We start from the raw sequence: 18,131 nt of genomic DNA on the forward strand, positions 1-18,131 counted from the left end.
AGCATAGCTGAGAAGGAAGAAATGGGGTCACTTATTGCAACAGGCAGTACCAGCCCCAAGGTGGCATCAGGATGAGCCCCTTGTCCAGAACACAAGCTCAGAGTGAAGCAAGGTGCTATGTCAAGCATGCACTGCCACAACCTGAGGCCACAGGTTGAATCAAAATTAGCAACTTCCTTCAGGGAAGGGCTGCAGAACACATACTTGGCATTCAAAACGTCTCAGGTCAGTTACTGACCTCTTCAGGTAGGGCTGGGAAAAATCCCTGTCCGACGTTCTGGAGAACTGCTGCCAGTCAGTGGAGGCAATACTGAGCCAGATGAAACAATGTTCTGACTCACTTTAAAGGCAGCTTCTAGTGTCCCGCCCCACCCCAACCTGCACCTGCAGTGCCTGCGACTGATGTCACCAGTAACTACATTCCATGCAGCTCGCCAACCAAAACAAGTTTAGAGGAAAGTGACTATTTAATCCCTCAGAGCTGTTTCCTTTAATCAGTGAAAGAATCTGAACAGCCTGGAGCATCATGACGGAGGTGATGGAACTAGACTTGCTGCAAGAGTAAACGTTGTGGTTTCTACCTATTTCATACTTTGTGTAATATTCTTTTGACTAAGTAGTATAGCAGCAGAGAGTGTGTTTAAGGGGTGCTTAGAGTTTGATCCCCACGTTAAGCAATTTCACCTATGCACAGGGAATGGACCATAACCCCCCACATAAGTGGGGATACGCCTGTACTGGCTAAAGTTATTGCATAATTGTAGAGACAGCCCAATGACTGCAGCTTTCAAACTTTTCAAACTGACTTATCTGCTGAGGAACCACCACTCCGCATATTCAGGGGACTCTAGCATCATGTTCTAGGGTTGCCAAGTCTGTCTCCAATCTGAAATGTTAGCAGTTTAGCTGCCTTCTCAGGTTCTTCTGGGGAAGGACTAAAAATCTCAGGATGAGTGCACAGAATCAAGGGAACAGACTTGAGAGCATATTACTTTTAATTTTGTCCTTTCTACATCAATATTTACCTTAGCACTCAGGCTATGTTCCCTTTCTCATCTGACCCCATTATCTAACCTATGAACAGGTCCTGCCCTCCCATGAGGTGAGGAGATGAGGCAGCCACCTCAGGCATCAGATCTGGCCTCTTCCATGGCTACCCACCAGTGCAGCCACCATCTCCACACCCACCTGCCACTGCCGCCTCCCCTAAGCCCAGCTGCCACCTATATCTTAACTCCCGGATGAGTCTCAGGATGTGGGTCCTGTCTGACAACTCACTGAAGCCACATGTAAACATGTAGAACATACCCAAAACTATCATGGGTTTGTGCACTGATTAGTGTAGCTGGTTAGGTTGTCTATCAGGGAAGCTTATCTGCTCTTCTTGATCATCTCCTTGAAGAATCTCTGCTGGTTTTCTAATGCTCTCATAACTCCCCAGATGAGTTTTTAAACCGCCGATTAAGTATTCTGAACCATAAGTGGCTAATCCAGAGCCAAATTGAAATTAACTCCACTTTTATTGCCTGAATAGGGTCCTTCGTCAAACAGGGCGGTCCTGAGAGTCAGCATACTGCTTACTTCAAAACTGGCTCTTTAGATAATGTAGCAACAAAATCTAAACACTGTCAACAGTCCTGTGCATTCCAAGCAAGTAAACCCTATACTCTCCTAGATTTGGTTTCCCTAAGGCAGCAGCTGAAACTGCTCAAATTTCTCCAGACTCCACAATAACAATGCCCTCCTGTCTACAGCAAAGCTTTCTTTTCTGAACGGGGATCAAAGAGACTATGTCAATTCTTTCTGTTGATACACAGATTAAATAAGATCAGTAAGCTTAATGTGTGGGCCACCACAAGTAAATTCAGGAAACGAGGAATGTGCAGCAGACCACAACTTAGTGAACTAATGTATTGCATGGGTTCAGGAGTGAGAATAATAGAGAGTCTCTGGTTTCAAGAGGAAATCCCGCAGCCAAATACATCTGTATTGACACCTACCTCAAGAGAAATAGCATTTCAGGAAATGGGCTTGTTAGGGGTGGGCATCTAAAAAAATTGAGTAAATAGCCACATTCTTGTTTTCCTTCTTCATGCTTCTCAACAGGATTTCCTTCTTCCATCACGAGGAACTCTTCGGTTCAGTAGCAGGAATAATTTCCTCTTTCTTACTTGAAAGAGAAGGCAAAACAGAGATCAGGAGCTTGGGACACAGACAGCACTTTAGTCAGGAAGAGGAGGAAGATTACTAATGACAAGCTGCTGTTATTTATTTGCACTCCTCTTTTATCTATGAATAGTATTAGAGAACATAGCTTCCAGAATTACATACACATGTTAGCACATTAGCATCTGCAATTCCACATTATAGTTATGTTTGAACCTACACTAGTCGAGACAATTGTGGTCATTTCCAAAGGAAACACAGGCTCCCTATGTCACATTCAGAATTCACATATCTCATTTGGCCAGATGGAATATACCCATTTACTTATTTTAAAGAACGTTGATAAACCACTTAATATTCCCCCAAACCACTTATGCTAGAGCCAGTGTGGTGCATTCTGGAGATTACAGTGCTGGACGGAGACCTGAGAGACCAGGGTTCGAATTCTCTACTCAGCCATGAAGCTCACTGGATGCCCTTGGGTCAACCACCACCTCTCAGCTTCACCTAACGCACAGGGTTGTTTGTGAGCGTAAAATGGCGGGGGAGGGGACAGACAGGGAGAACTGTCCATGCCACCTTGAACTCTTTGGAGAAAAGGTGGGCTATAAATGCAATATTGTTGCACACACCACCCCAACATCCAAGTAGTATGAGATTCCTGGAGTTCCAGGCACTTACCTGTCATGAACTGGCACAATGATGGGGACAAGGAAGAGGATCCTGGTGAGGGGTGTAGCTGGGACTGGGGCACACGGAGGCAAGCAGGGGATGGGGAAGTAAGTATTCACAGGGTGATAGAGGATGGCAAGGGATGGGGTCAGTGCACAGGAACCAGGGCAGCAGGACCCAGAGCCAGAGTGGCCCCTGTCTCCACAAACAGAGTGGGCTCTGAGGCATAGGGAGCAGCAGGAGTGGTGCTCTAGGAGGCTGAGGCAGGCAAGGCCCCACAGGCCAGCTCCCTGGCTGGCCAGGTGGGGCTCGCTAGCTCTGGGAGGAAGTGTGTGATTCCTCAGCTGCAGTGGGCTTGGAGCAGGTGAGGGTCACCTGCCTCATCAAGCCCAGGTGCTGCAATCAGCACACAAAGTACAGAAGGGAAGCAGAGCAGAGGGTGCTGCTCAACTGCTCATCTTGATGGACCTTGACTTGGATGCTCCTGCACCTCCACAGAACTGTGCTTAATGGGTTTGACTCTGGATTTTATCCTGGCTGCTGGACTTCAGACCTGGATTGACCCTGGACTGTGTCTTTGGACTTTGCTTGTTTAGATTGAACCTCAGACTTTGGACTTGGCGTACTGACTAGCTGCCAGGGGTCGTATTTCCTTTTGGATTGTGGTTTTGTCTTTATGATATATGGTTTATTCACATGTATATGCAACCTGAGCCTATGATGGAGGGGCTCACAGCATTAACACCCTAAAAGTCTTGTTTCTCCCATAACCATAGCCTTGGGGTTCAAACAGAAATAAAATATTGCTCTCAATGTTGTTCGGACTCTCTTTCTCTCCCCCTCCCTCCCTCCCTCCCTCCCCATCTTGCTGATTTACCTTTAGGTCACATCACTACCACTTTTCAACTCTAAACTTGGGCTTTGTATTTCTAACTTTCTCCCAGGTGATCACTGCAACACAGGAAGCTAGCCTGGCTTATATTTTAACATAGCAGGATCCAGGGGTTAAGAAGATTTCACATACAACCTACTTCCTCCCCTGCAAACTCCAAAACTCAGAACGGTATGTATGTATATATGTATGTATGTGTGTGTGTGTGTGTGTGTGTGTGTGTGTGTGTGTGTGTGTGTATGTATGTATGTATGTATGTACAGTATGTATTATAAAGTGGTGTTGTATCATCTAAGAAACAAAGAATAGATTTGAAAAATACAGCAATGCAACCTTTGCACCAATTTAAAAAAACTTGTTTTTCATGTTTAGATTTATTTTCCTTGTTGCTACTGCAGAACCCCCTCCTCCATAGGGGGGTGGTGGAGATTATTCAAGTGTATGGAGGGGGAATTAATACAGCCGAAGGACACTTTGTCCCCTCTACGCCTTTAGTTGCTCCTTGATGAAAGCTGTAGCAAGGGTTACAATGATGCTTCTGAAGCCTGAGGCAGAGCTCAGAATATTGGGTTTTAAAGTTGTAACTCCCCCCCCCCCCCCGGTGAAACATTTCAACATAATACTTCTATCTTTACAGTACTTAGTTGTTGTCAGAAACAGTAGAAACTGCAATACTGTATCTGGCAAACTTTCTGGAGAATATGTCATTTGTCAGATGGATTTGGGTCAGAGATGGGCGAGGATAAAGGGAAACAAGTACAGAAGCTAACCAACACTGTGGATATAAATAAAGTCTGGATAACAAGAGAGACTTTTGGATAAGGGAAGTTTTACCAAGCTGGTTGACTGGAAATCAGATTGTGCAAGTGAACGCAGGGCCATGATTTCTCGTAAAGAGAGAAATGTTTTGTCCCTAGAATGGTCTATTATTGATACCTGACATTTCTCTTATCTATCTAATATAAAACAAAACACTCTGAAAAACATTTTTCACTCTGAAACAACATCTGGCTCTTTTGGCAGGCTGTGTAAGGCTAAGCAGCTTAAATCTGGGACGGAAAATGTTTCTCTAATAATCCGCTTATTTGCGAGTGGCCTAAAGAACCAGACAAACGCTGGCCTTATTGATTAACCTGTCTGATTTTAATTATATTGCTTTTTACAGACCCAATTGCAATTTTAGTGATGTGATAAAACTGCATCTCTCATCAACTACCCATACATTTCAATTTTAAACAAATACTGTAGTTGTAAACACATTTGAGACAGACTTCAAAAATCCCACTAAAATCTCTGGGGATTTTAGAAGCCTAACTGACAAGATGGTTGGACAGTGTTCTTGAAGCTATGAACATAAGTTTGACCAAACTGCAGGAGGCAGTGGAAGACAGGAGTGCCTGGCGTGCTATGGTCCATGGGGTCACAAAGAGCTGGACACGACTAAACAACAACAACTGTATGCAGGGCTGTGGAAAATATATTTTACAGGTACTCTGAATCAAAAACAGTGCTTGGCAACCCTAAATGTTTTCCCAGGATCTGAGGATCGGGATCACGCTTACCCTCCTGGGTTAGGTGGTTTAGACTAGCCAATAAACCAGGGGTCGGCAAACTAAGGCCCAGGGGCCGGATCAGGCCCAATTGCCTTCAGGATCCGGCCTGCGGACTGTCAGTGGATCAGAGCAGGGATTCTGTTTGTTCGGGCTGCACCATTCCCCCCCCCTCTCCCTCATACACACCGCGGCGGCACCTCCTCCCTCCCTCCCTCCCTCCTGGCTTCTCACCGCCCTGCCTAGAGGAGGAAGGGGGCTGGGCTGAGCTGGCTGAGCACCATTTTAACCAACCCCTCTCCAGAGCCAGCCCTTTCACGCCGCTCGTCTTCCGCCCGCTGCCGCTGCCCTGGTGCTCCTGTGGGCCAGAGAACAGAGCGGATGAGCTCCCTCTGCCTACCCACAAGAAGAAGAAGCAGAGGTGGTGGCGGTGGTGGCAGCCCCTGGGAAGGTAAGTGCAGCAGCTGCGGCTGGGGTTGGGGGGGGGAGGACTACTTGCCCCCCTCGCCTCTTCTTCCAGCTCTCCCCCCCCCCCAGTGCTGCTTCTCCGGCCCACCACAAGGTGGGACAGTGGACCGGTCTGCAGCTAAAAAATTTTTGCCAACCCCTGCAGTAAACCATTCAGGTTCACTGGCTTCCTTCCAACTCCACAATTCTATGACTCTAAATCCTATGGTGGGAGGGGGAACAGGAGGTCCATTTGGCTCATAGTCCCAACATTTAGCAACTTGATTTATTTTTATTTTTTTGGTGTTTGGAAAGTTTTGCAACTTCTTTTTATGCACATCAGGCTGAAATGTGACACACATTATCGGAACTTTTAAGCAAATAAAATATTTCCTTTGGTTAAAAAGAAAATGTTTGTTGATAGTTATCCATATTAAAGAGTTAAAATGTTAATAGCTTAGTATAAGGCCCAGCCCCTTCCACTCTGGGTGGCTGTGAAGTAAACCCCTTCCATTCTCTTTGGCAGGAACGCCATGCTGAAGTAGTCTGTTGATGAAGAGGGTTCCCTGGCATCAGAAGCCGGTCTATCCACCATTTGCATTTATTTATTTATTGAATTTATATACCACCATTAGCCGGAAGTCTCAGGGTGGTTCACAAAAAATATCACAATACAGGTGAAACTCGAAAATTAGAATATCATTGAAAAGTGCATTTATTTCAGTAATGCAACTTAAAACGTGAAACCAATATATGAGATAGATGCATGACATGCAAAGCAAGATACGTCAAGCCTTTATTTGTTGTATTGTAATTATTTGTCTTTAGGCAGGTCAATTATTAATGGAACGTAATTAATGAAATGTAATAGTGATGTTTATTTTTGTATTATTGTAAATATTTGTTTTATTACTGTGGAATTTCCAAAAGAAAGCATTTGTAAAAATTAAAAGAAAAATTAAAGTTGCATTACTGAAATAAATGCACTTTTCGATGATATTCTAATTTTCCGAGTTTCACCTGTATATAAAATCAAAAACTGGAAGAGTGTGCAGCTTTCCTTTCCCCCTTCACTTATTGTGATCTGCTGCTACAGCTAGGGGGGCTTTGGAGAAGGGGAGGGGGAAGAATGAGGGGCAGCTTTGCCATCACCTTGTGTCCCAAGCCTATCCATGGGTACTTGAGTACATATTGACCTGCTGGATCACACCAAAGGCTCATCTTCATCCAACATCCTGTGGCCAGCTAGATGACTATGGGAAGCCCACAAGCAGGACCTAAATACAACAACACTTTACATACTTGTGAAGCAGCTGGCATTCAAGAAAGTAGAAGCAGAACACAGCCTTCATGGCTAGCAGCCATAAATCATAAAGTGTTATATTTTATAGTAGGATCATAAATGGATGGCATCTTAACATACCAAAGTAGTAAGGCCTTCCATACTCAGTCTACATCCATAACAGAATGCTGAAGTTCAGTTCATACATAATTAACTTGCATCTATTATACATTTGAATTTCACAAGTAATTCACAAGCTTTCTGTATTGCCAAGTCTGTACCATTGGGGCTCTATCCATAATTTGCCCTGTTAATTGACAATAAATTTCCCATCTATATGGCCATATGCACAGAATACTTGATAATGAAAGAGTGGTTTCTTCGTCGATGGGTGATATATAATAACAAATTTCCTGAAGAGTGATGCCTGCAAAAAAAATCTGCCAATCATTTTAGGTAGTTTATCAGTAGTCTGACTGCAACCCTTGCTACTGCCTAACTGCAGAATTTAAGAGAGCAAAGCTGCTGCCTGCAACCCTTGCTACATCCTAATGCCAGGGACAGCTGTGCATGCCAAAATTCCTGCATGTTGGGCTGCTGTTGGAGACGCAGAAGAGAGACCAGATAAAAAACTGACAACCCCTAGTTACAGAGTTTGTCCATATTTGATCATTATTTAGCTGTTCATCCACCCCCCCCATTCAGATTAGACAGGATACTCCATTCCACACACATCATAGTTTCCCATTTTCAACTGGCTGGCAACACTCTTGAGGCTATTAAGCAATCAGATCTCATTTGGCCATGCAGTTTTTGTTTGCTTGTCCCCTTACAGCACAGGTTGGAATCTTACAGCCCTAGGGCCACATGTAGTTTTTTGCTTAATTCTGGTGGCTCTTGGTAGCAAGAAGAGGGAAATGGGGGAAAGCAGAGAGACAGACAGACAGACACAGGGAAAAGAAAACATGCACCCTACACCTGACTAAGGGGTGTTGTTTAATTGTTATTTTGTGTCCCAAACCTCTCACTTCTTCATGTCCTCTATCCTCACCTGTGCTTCCACCTCTCCCCCTTGCCAATTCACACTCCATTTTCTGCTTTCTCCCTTCTCCTTCCTTTTTTTCTCTTCTTCCACCAAGCAACACAAGCATTTCCTCTCATTTGGTTCAAATCTGGCTTATGAGCTCTGGAAAGGTGGCTTCATTCATCAAAACTTCCAAATCTGCTCTTCACACCTACTACTCCCACCCCTTTTTTCTGTGCAGTCACACACACCTACAGTCTTGTTGTTTTCTTGTCTTGAAGAGATTTTGCTCCCCAAGAGTTGACTTTCTCAATTTTTTTTTTTTTTGCTTCTGCAGACATCATGTTTCTCTTGAGCATGGCACAATACCTTCCTCCTCTTCTTCATGGCAGCTAAGGCTACCTAATGATTGGCAAACATCCCCACATTTTGCTGCTGTTTGGAACAATTGGTATAGCCATTACCACCAGCTACTGGAAAAATGAAGGGGAGGAGAACGCAAAGGTGCTGCACAGATGGTATCGTTTCGCTCAATGGATTTCAAATTAAAATGTGCCTTAGGGGCAAGATATATGCACAACTGAATAAAATTCATCTCTTGAAAAATTATGGTAAACATAGAAATGAATACATATATAGAATACCACATCATATGCTTGCTATTCTCTGTATTACTTGGGAAGGAATTACAGATCAGTGCTGGAGCATATGCTAATTATGCAGAAAGTCCTAGGCTCCATCTAGGTGAAAGGTGGTCAAGAAGCAAGGTTGGGGCAGACCTCCACTTGAGACTTTGGAACATTGCTGCCTGCCAAAGGAGATATAAATGTTACCTGAAAACATAACATGCAGTTATGATTACAGGTAGGTAACCGTGTTGGTCTGGCATAGTCAAAACAAACTAAAAATATATTTTCTTCCAGTAGCACCTTAGAGACCAACAAAGTTTGTCATTGGTATGAGCTTTTGTGTGCATGCACACTTCTTCAGGTGTTGGTTGGTCTCTAAGGTGCTACTGGAATTTTTTTTTTTTTTTTGCAGTTATGAGTTGGTGCTGACAACAAGGTGGATGGGTTCATCTATTATAAAGGTTCTTACACTCTGGTCTGTGGACCACCTGTGGTCCACGCGCTTCCTTCAGGTGATCCGTGGTGTGTCTGTAGGTTTGTGCTTGAAGACGGCAGACAGCATATCCCTTGCATTAATGCTCATATGGATTTTAACTTTATTTTAATTGCGTCTTTTATTTCTTAAATTGCATATTATTACTCTGATTTACAAAGATATCTGCAAATGATACATGAAGGTTGGCGGCAACAACCCCCATAGCTGCCAAGTTTTCCCTTTTCTCAAGAGGAAGCCTATTCAGCATAAGGGAAAATCCCTTAAAAAAAGGGATAACTTGGCAGCTATGAACCCCGCCATGAGGGAATCCCTTGCAGACGACCAGAGTGTCTGTAGACAGACAGGTTGTATATCCAGAGGAGGAATGACTGCTGGGAGGAGCACAGAGAGAATAAACGCCATAGTGCATCTGCAGCAGCACAACTGGATGCCTTCATCTGCCCCACCTGCAACAAAACATGTCTCTACCACATTGGTCTCTACAGCCACAGCAGGCACTGTAATTCAACAGTTTGACTTTACTCCCAACGGAGTATTCTATTGAATACAAATTGTAATAGAATAAAATGCAATATATAAGAAATAAAAGAAGCAATAAAAAATAATGATCATACTGCATCTAGCACACTGCATTACACTTGTTCAGGGAGGAGAGGACTATTAGCAGCTACTAACCATTATGGGATGCAGGTGGCACTGTGGGTTAAACCACAGAGCCTAGGGCTTGCAGATCAGAAGCTCGGCGGTTCGAATCCCCACAATGGGGTGAGCTCCCATTGCTCAATCCCAGCTCCTGCCAACCTAGCAGTTCGAAAGCACGTGAAAGTGCAAGCAGATAAATAGGGACCGCTACAGCAGGAAGGTAAACAGCGTTTCTGTGTGCTGCTCTGGTTCGCCAGAAGCTGCTTTGTCATGCTGGCCACATGACCTGGAAGTTGTATGCCGGCTCCCTCGGCCACTAACACAAGATGAGCGCTGCAACCCCAGAATCGGTCATGACTGGACCTAATGGTCAGGGGTCCCTTTACCTTTACCTAACCATTATGGCAAATGCTCTACCTCCACAATCGGAGACAGCAATATTCCCGAATGCCAGTTGCTGGAAACCAAGGGAGGAGAGGGGGAGCTTGTGCTTGTGTTCTATTCGCTGGATTCCCATAGGCATCTGGTTAACAACTGCGAGAACAGGATGCTAGACTAGATGGGCCATTGGCCTGATCCAACAATAGGCAGAAAAATCATTAAGTGGTCTACCAAGCCCCTCGTAAATTTCAAATATGGGAAATGTTTGGGAACCACTGATCTATTATTTAATCAATGTCCAAATTCTCCACCCATCTATATATTGCCATTGTCCAGCAATGTGGCCTGGGAATGCTTTCCATTTGAAGGGCGAGATATAAAGATATACCGTAAATATTAAAAATCAATTAACCAATAACATGAATGGGTTGCGACTTAAAATGAGCTCTTTTTCATGTTTTTCTTTTTCCGATAAGCAAACACAACAGTGTGTGGTACTTGTCTGTGCACACATAAAGGAAATGAATTTTATTTCTGCAGAGAATGGGGGGGGGGAGCATTACTGCTGTCACTGTGGGGAACCTGTCATCAGTCCCAGATACCATGGCCAATGGTGGGGGATGATAGGAGTTGTAGTCCAGCAACATCTGGAGGTTCCCAAGCCATGATCTTTGTGATGGGGGTCTAAAGTAAAGGAGAAAAGGAAGAAGTGAAGTGAATGAACTCATTCCCGCCCCGCCCCCCAACCTATTGTTTTTAAACGTACATCAGCTCTAGAATTAAGAGGAATATAACTTACAAATATCACAGCTCTAGTTAGAAATTGTACAAGGAAGACGCTAACAGTTATATTAGATTTACGAAATGGGTAACTGGGCGTGACCTTGGGTGTGCTAGAAGGGACATTAAGGCTTTAATCCTAAACAAAGTAAGTTAAGATCGAACCCTTCTGAACTCCATAACCAGGCACAGATCAGATCGCATTACGCGTCAAGGAGAAATAGAGACACCCTATGTTAATTTTTTTAAAAATAAAAATCGTAACGCTTTAGAAGAAAGTGGTGGTGGGGAATGTATATGAGAGATACAATTATCATAAAATGTAATAATACAAAGGGCGGGCGGGGGGAAGCGAAAAGCAGGGAGCCGTCGGTGGGAAAGGGCGGCGCGCGCGTGCCGTAGGCTCTAGGTAGCGCCGAGAGGTGTGCCCGGCTCCGGGAGGGGCTCGTCCTCCTCTTTGAACTCGGCTCGCCTGGCAGGATGAGGCGGTCCCTGTCGGGGCGGCGGGCCCTACGTGTGCGGGGCTGGCGAGGCGGGTTGCAGGCGCTCCCTTAGCGGTGGGCGCAGGAGGAATCCCCGCAGGGGGACGGAGCCAGGTGGCGGCGGCGCTGTACGCCGTGCGGATCCGGCTGGCGCACCACACGTCCGGGAGGCGGCTGGATGGGAAGCGGCGGCCGCGGCGGCGAGGGCGGCGGCGGCGGGGGGAATGGGGGAGCAGCTGAGCACTGCGAGCGCCCCGCGGGAGTCAGCCGCCGCCACAGCCAGCGCCCCCGGGCCGCCTCTCTCGGCCGCGGGGAGCGGGAGGGCAGCGGCGCCCCGTCCAGAGGGCGACCCGGGGCCGCTGCCGCCGCCGGCTCCTCCTGGTGAACCGCTGGGCCGGGAAGCGGAGGCGGAGGACGGTAGCGCCGTCGCTCGCCTGGAGGAGGGCTCCGGCTCGGAAGCGGGAAGCAGCCCCAGCCGCCGGCTTCCTCTGAGGCCCGTCTACTGCACCGTCTACTGCGTGGAAAGCGACCGGCGGCCCAGCGCCCCGCCAGCGTCTCCGCGCCCAGGAGGGGACCCTGGCCCCGGCGTCTCGCCGCCGCCGCCTTCCTTGCTAGGAGGAGGAGGAGGAGGAAAAGGTGGCGGGGACGGCAGCCTGGAGGTGGACTTGTACCTGCTGCCCGAGCCGTTCTCCGGGCTCATCTCCGGGGACTTCGGGCCCTTGCTGGTGCTGACTTGCCGCGTGTGTCTGGAGGAGAAGCCCCTCAAGCCCTTGCCCTGCTGCAAGAAGCCCGTCTGCGAGGAGTGCCTCAAGTTCTATCTCAGCTCGCAAGTAAGCATGGCGCGCTCCCACCTCGCCCGCTTTCTGCCTTTCCCCCCTCAGCTCCTTTCGCCTGCAGGCCTGCGGTCTTCCCGCCTTGCTCCAAGGATACTAGGTCAACAACGCCACTGCTCTCCTGCCGTTACAACTTCCAAGGTTATGCCCTAGTCTGGCCTCTCCCCAGCTCAGATCAGAAGCAAGTGAGCTCAATTTTAGAACAGCTGTTAGGGCTCTGAACATGTGCAGAGTGCCTTTCCTAAGCCTTGCCTGCTTGCCATTCCACACTAGACTGAGAGGGGGGGGGAACAAGGCCCCCAACAAGTAAGTTGCGACTTCCAGGATTGTGTGAATGGCTTTTCCCATGGAGGTTGCAATGCCTAACCCCACACTGGCCCTGGGACCCAGCCCTATTGAGTAGGTCTCATGAGTAGACATGGTTAACATGGTGCTGTAAATCACTATTGTGATTTGTTGTTGGGGGGGGGGAGGTAAATATTCTGCTCCTTTCCCATATGTCAGTGTTTGGCCTGTTCAGTTGTAAGGACAAACCCATCTCCATTTCCCTGTAAGGAGGAAAAAGCCATCCACTGTGTAGGTTTGTTCCTTCACCCACCCCAGGAGATACAAACACAATAGCTTAGCCTCGGATCCTAATGTCTCCTTTCTTTGTGGGGGAGTGTGTTGATTTAATATCAGCTGATTCCTTATCACTGAGGAAGGTCATATGGGCCATTGAAGGCAGTACAAAGACTAGATAATGCATCTGTTATTCAGGAGGTTAACTGCCTTCTGTCTATTGCGACTTTACTCACTGATGTAGGAAATCCTAGCTGGTGTTTGTGTTTTTGTACATGTACACAAGCTCTGTACATATTTCCATGCCAGAGCTGCTGCTTGCATTTATTTTTCTGCCCAAAAACAGTACAAGAAGATATGGATTACCATACTGATCATTAAGGGGGAGATTAAAAATCACTGTAGGGTAATACCTTCCTAAGATCAACTGCAATTCTACAAAGTAATGAGATGTATTTCAAAAAGAACAGCTGTTTCCAATATGCTGTTGATCATTTTTATGTTAGTCATACAGAATGTTTAATGAATGGAGTGAATTTAGAGTCTTCATCTTGTCTACACTGATAAACCACTAATATCGTGTGGTGTGTATGGTTAAGGTGTTTTCGTAATTTTCAGTGGGTCTTCTCTGACTAGAATACAATTAGTTGAGCAGCATCCATAGAAAATTCCTATGCTCAGTTCTGGGGCTTAATTATTTCTGTTTGAACCCCACCCCTTTGAGCTTGATCTTGTAATTTTTCAGCTTCATAACAAATTCAGGTCTTTCAAGACTGTCGGAATGTGGACTTGCTGATAGTCTCTACTGATATGTGCACTTCCTCGTTGTGTTGTATAAAATTTCCCAGTCCTTGCAGGGATTTCACCCTTTCTAAGTGTCACAGAGGCAAAGGTACAACTTAGAGAGGCCTGTACAGCTTTGAGAGACTTGTGTCACTTTTCCAAGTATTTAATCAGAAGGAAAAAATACTTTTATCTAGAGGTGTGTGTTTTTTTAAAAAAATCCAACTGTGCATTTGTCTTCCTGTTAAAATAACAGGTTCTCAACAGATTTGTTAAGTGTGTTGCTGCAACTTCTCAGTGGTATTTCTGACTGATGACAGCAACACAAAAGGAGCAAGTGATCGCATACCTATATAAGCAAGCTGGTTATTTAATTGTAAGGTAAAAGGACCCCTGACCATTAGGTCCAGTCGCAGATGACTCTGGTGTTGCGGCGCTCATCTCGCTTTATTGGCCAAGGGAGCCGGCGTACAGCTTCCGGGTCATGTGGCCAGCATGACTAAGCTGCTTCTGGCAAAACAGAGCAGCACACAGAAGTGCTGTTTACAGGTGAAACTAGGAAAATTAGAATATCGTCGAAAAGTGCATTTATTTCAGTAATGCAACTTAAAAAAAAATTTTTTTTACAAATGCTTTCTTTTGTAAATTCCACAGTAATAAAACAAATAGTTACAATAATACAAAAATAAGCATCGCTATTACATTTCATTAATTGCATTCCATTTATAATTGACCCGCCTAATGACAAATAATTACAATTGCAACAAATAAAGGCTTGACATATCTTTGCATGTCATGAATCTATCTCATATATTGATTTCGCCTTTTAAGTTGCGTTACTGAAATAAATGCACTTTTCGACGATATTCTAATTTTCCGAGTTTCACCTGTATAATCCTGCCAGAGAGATACCTATTTATCTACTTGCACTTTGACGTATTTTCAAACCGCTAGCTGGGCAGGAGCTGGGACAGAGCAATGGGAGCTCACCCCGCCGCGGGGATTCGAACTGTCGACCTTCTGATTGGCAAGCCCTAGGCTCAGTGGTTTAGACCACAGCGCCAACCACGTCCCGGTAATTGTAAGGTAAAGGTAAAGGGACCCCTGACCATTAGGTCCAGTCGTGACCGACTCTGGGGTTGCGCGCTCATCTCGCATTATTGGCCGAGGGAGCCGGCGTATAGTTTCCAGGTCATGTGGCCAGCATGACAAAGCTGCTTCTGGCAAACCAGAGCAGCACATGGAAACGCCGTTTACCTTCCCACTGTAGCGGCTCCTATTTATCTACTTGCATTTTGATGTGCTTTCGAACTGCTAGGTTGGCAGGAGCTGGGACCAAGCAACGGGAGCTCACCCCGTCACAGGGATTCGAACCGCTGACCTTCTGATCAGCAAGCCCTAGGCTCAGTGGTTTAACCCACAGAGCCACCTGGGTCCCAATTGTAAGGTACTGGTATTTAATTTGTTCAAGTTGTATGTCATAAGCAATTATAGTACTGAGTAAGTTGCAATTTGAGAAGTATTTCATGCTTGATCTCTCAATAATCCCGGCCTGCAACGATGATGTGTTAGATCAGTGTTGCACTGCACACCACTTGAAACTTTCAGCGTTCCATGCTTTATTTGTCCAAGAGAGGGCGCAGTATAAATAGTCTGTTCTCTGGGCATTTGTGGCAATTTTTAGAGGAAGCGTCAAGGTGAGGGAGGAAGAGTCTGCATACATCGCTAGGGAGCTGATTCTATCTTTCAAAGCCCACCTTCATGAAACACAGTTACCATCAAATGAAAGAAATGCTCTCTGGAGCATCACTATTCTTGCTCCCACAGCCCTCCATGTGTTGGGAGCTGAACCTCTGCAGTGGGGAGCCTTTTCTACACCTGAAGAGGGTTTAAGCAACTTGTCCAAAGGAGCTTATTTGAAGGGGAAAGTAGCATTGTTGTTGTTGTTTTAGAAAAACACCCCACAAACCTGTTTTTTTCTTTCACAAAGTTTCACATCTGTACCTGTACATGGTGCCAGGGAGGATAGGTGGTGATGCTTTAGTTAAATTTAAATTTAGCAGCATAGACCCAGGGCCCAGCAGAACTCTTTCTGCTATTGTAAGACTTTTCCAGGATTGAAAGTTCTGAATCTTCAACTTTATGCCTCTGTCCTAAAATGGGTGTGATTTTTTTTTTACCTGATCCACAGTTCATTTCTTCCAAATAACCAAAATGGAAAACCAAAATACCTCTTTGTTTCTATTCCTTGTTTAATTGTGGACAGGTCATTTCCCCTTTCCACCTTTTCTGAGGAAGGAGGAACTTAACTGAACAGAATGGGAATTTCTCCTGGATTTCTGATTTTCACTGCTTTACATTTTCTGGTCAATGGGTCTGGTAGAAGTCAGCATCAGTGTGTGTGCATGAAACAAAATACTGATTAGAGCCAAACATCTTTTTCCCAGTGTAAGGCTCAAAGTGAGTAAGGAATCCTTTATAGCCCAAGGACCATGTACTCTAATGGGAAACCTTCCATGGACCACATTCCAGTGGCAGGTGGGGTCAGAGCCAAAGGTGGGCATAGATTTGATTATTTCCTTTGTACCGGAGGCCACATTTCAGCCATGCAAAAGATGAGAGTCTCTGCATGCACACACACATCTCCACCCAGACGAGCTAGAGGTCACAGTTCATGGACCTGTGTCAGCCAGGCAGAAGCCCTTGAGACACAGAGCAGTCCTGGTAAAGAAGTGTTGCCTGGAAATAGATGTGGTCTAGTGAGAATTCCAAGAGCCAGATAGAAAGGCCTGAAAGACCACATTTGGTCCCTCATCCCAAGGTCCTTCACCTCTGCTCTAATGAATCAGTGTTGCATCTCTTTCCCCAGATGCATGGAAATGAACTGAATGGTATTTCAGATGTTTGGCCTGCTGGAGAACTTCTACTCTGCAGACTGGTGCTGGCAAGCAGGGCTGATGTATGGAGGTCAAAGTGACCCACATCAGCACAGAATCTTTTGCACAGCTAAGTCCATAGGTCCAAGTCTTGAAAGACTTGAGCAAATATTTAGCTGAGAATATGCTGTGCATCTAAATGAAGGCCGGGGGGGGGGTAGTTGGTTGGAAATATGAGCATTTGTTAAGAGCACCTGCTTCACTTTTCATAAACCGTATTTCGGTTAGTGATATTCCATGGAATATGGCGTGTGGTTGGTGAAAGGCAGGACTAATATAACTTTACCAGATGAGATGAGCTTGCAGGAATGAAGCAACTGGGTGCCCTTTCGATTCATACCAAAAGCACAGAATTGTGGCAGCTTTACTACACAACCTTGTGCTCACTAAGCAGAATCACTTGGTGAGGAAGCAGGGAAAATATTCTGCATGATATCATTCTATAAGTGTCATACTTGAAAACATGTGTTGGTCATGTGCTGGCTTGAAGCAGGTGGTAGGAAAAGACTGGTTGTTCAGGCCAGCAATGGCAAATGGATTGTTTTTACAGTGCTAGTAAAGGACTAGTACATTCTGGAGACTTGAAAATTAGAAACTGTTCATTTGTTTACTGTAGAGCTTGGCACATCATCACCAAGATATAAAGTTTGAATAAGGATAAATGCCTGGTATTCCTCATGGAGGGAGCATACTTGGATTCACTCTAGCCCTTTTTGGATGTACTGTAGCTTCATTTAGTAAACACACAAGGGGGAAGTGAGATAAGCATGCTAGCTCCACCTATTTGTTCTTGTCACCTTCCAACTCCCTGAGGCTGTCTGAAGTTGGGAGCCTTATGTACTTAGGCAAGGCTCTCTGTATATTTTAGAACCTTAGAACAGTGTTTCTCAACCAGTGTGCCTCCAGATGTTTTGGGACTACAACTCCCATCATTCCTGACCACTGGTCTTGCTAGCTAGGGATGATGGGAGTTGTAGTCCCAAAACATCTGGAGGCACACTGGTTGAGAAACACTGCCTTAGAAATTCAGGACACTGAGTACAGGAGGCTCCCAGCTTCAGACCATCACCATTAAACTCAGAATCAGGGCCAGCTCTACCATGAGTCAGAGTGAGGCAACCACCTAGAGTGGCAATTCAGAAAAGCAAGGAGTGGACAGAGATGGGTTTGCCATAGGATCTGCCCTGCACCCCACAATTGCAGCCTTTGAGTGCAGTGGAGGTCTCATCGCCAGTGTCAAAGTAAGATTCACCAACCAATCTGGTCAGCTTTCATTTGAAGAATTGGGGGGGGGGCAGTACTGTCCTTCCCCTGAGGCAGCAAAAGGAAGGACAGTTCACCACCTCTCAAGAGAGGAGTCTGTTCTATTATCAAAGTTCTTACTGATGCTTAGTTGGAATGTGCCTTCTTGTAACTTGAAGCCATTGGTTCAGGTTCTAGCCTCCGGAGTAGGAGAAAACAGGTTTGCTCTACCTTTCATGTGACAGCCCTTGAGACATTTGGAGATGGCTATCATTTTTCCTCTCAGTCTCATCTTTACCAGACGAAACATACCCAACTCCTTCAACTGTTCCT

General features: G+C 45.6%; 1 protein-coding gene and 2 long non-coding RNA genes across 4 annotated transcripts in view; 2 read left to right on the plus strand and 1 right to left on the minus strand.

Annotated features, from left to right (window-relative positions):
- The window catches only part of LOC148686252 (uncharacterized), a 31,127-nt gene extending 29,007 nt beyond the window's left edge, over positions 1-2,120 (minus strand). Inside the window, exon 1 of the long non-coding RNA XR_015948963.1 lies at positions 2,001-2,120. This is a non-coding gene — a long non-coding RNA (uncharacterized LOC148686252). The remainder of the gene's footprint in view (positions 1-2,000) is intronic.
- Positions 433-8,504, plus strand: LOC148686253 (uncharacterized). Its single transcript, XR_015948962.1, has 3 exons — positions 433-561; positions 3,783-3,901; positions 8,371-8,504. It is a non-coding gene; the product is annotated as an uncharacterized LOC148686253 (long non-coding RNA).
- A 2,941-nt stretch (positions 8,505-11,445) lies between these two features.
- RNF217 (ring finger protein 217) overlaps positions 11,446-18,131 on the plus strand; it is a 48,269-nt gene continuing 41,583 nt past the window's right edge. Inside the window, exon 1 of one of the 2 annotated variants that reach the window (XM_035110589.3) lies at positions 11,446-12,273. In XM_035110589.3, the coding sequence (XP_034966480.3) occupies positions 11,668-12,273 (606 nt within the window). In that variant the 5' untranslated portion in view covers positions 11,446-11,667. The remainder of the gene's footprint in view (positions 12,274-18,131) is intronic. The other variant, XM_088666104.1, reaches the window with a different exon arrangement.

This window comes from Zootoca vivipara, chromosome 3, assembly GCF_965207765.1.
Source record: "Zootoca vivipara chromosome 3, rZooViv2.hap1.1, whole genome shotgun sequence".
NCBI classification, from domain to species: domain Eukaryota; kingdom Metazoa; phylum Chordata; class Lepidosauria; order Squamata; family Lacertidae; genus Zootoca; species Zootoca vivipara.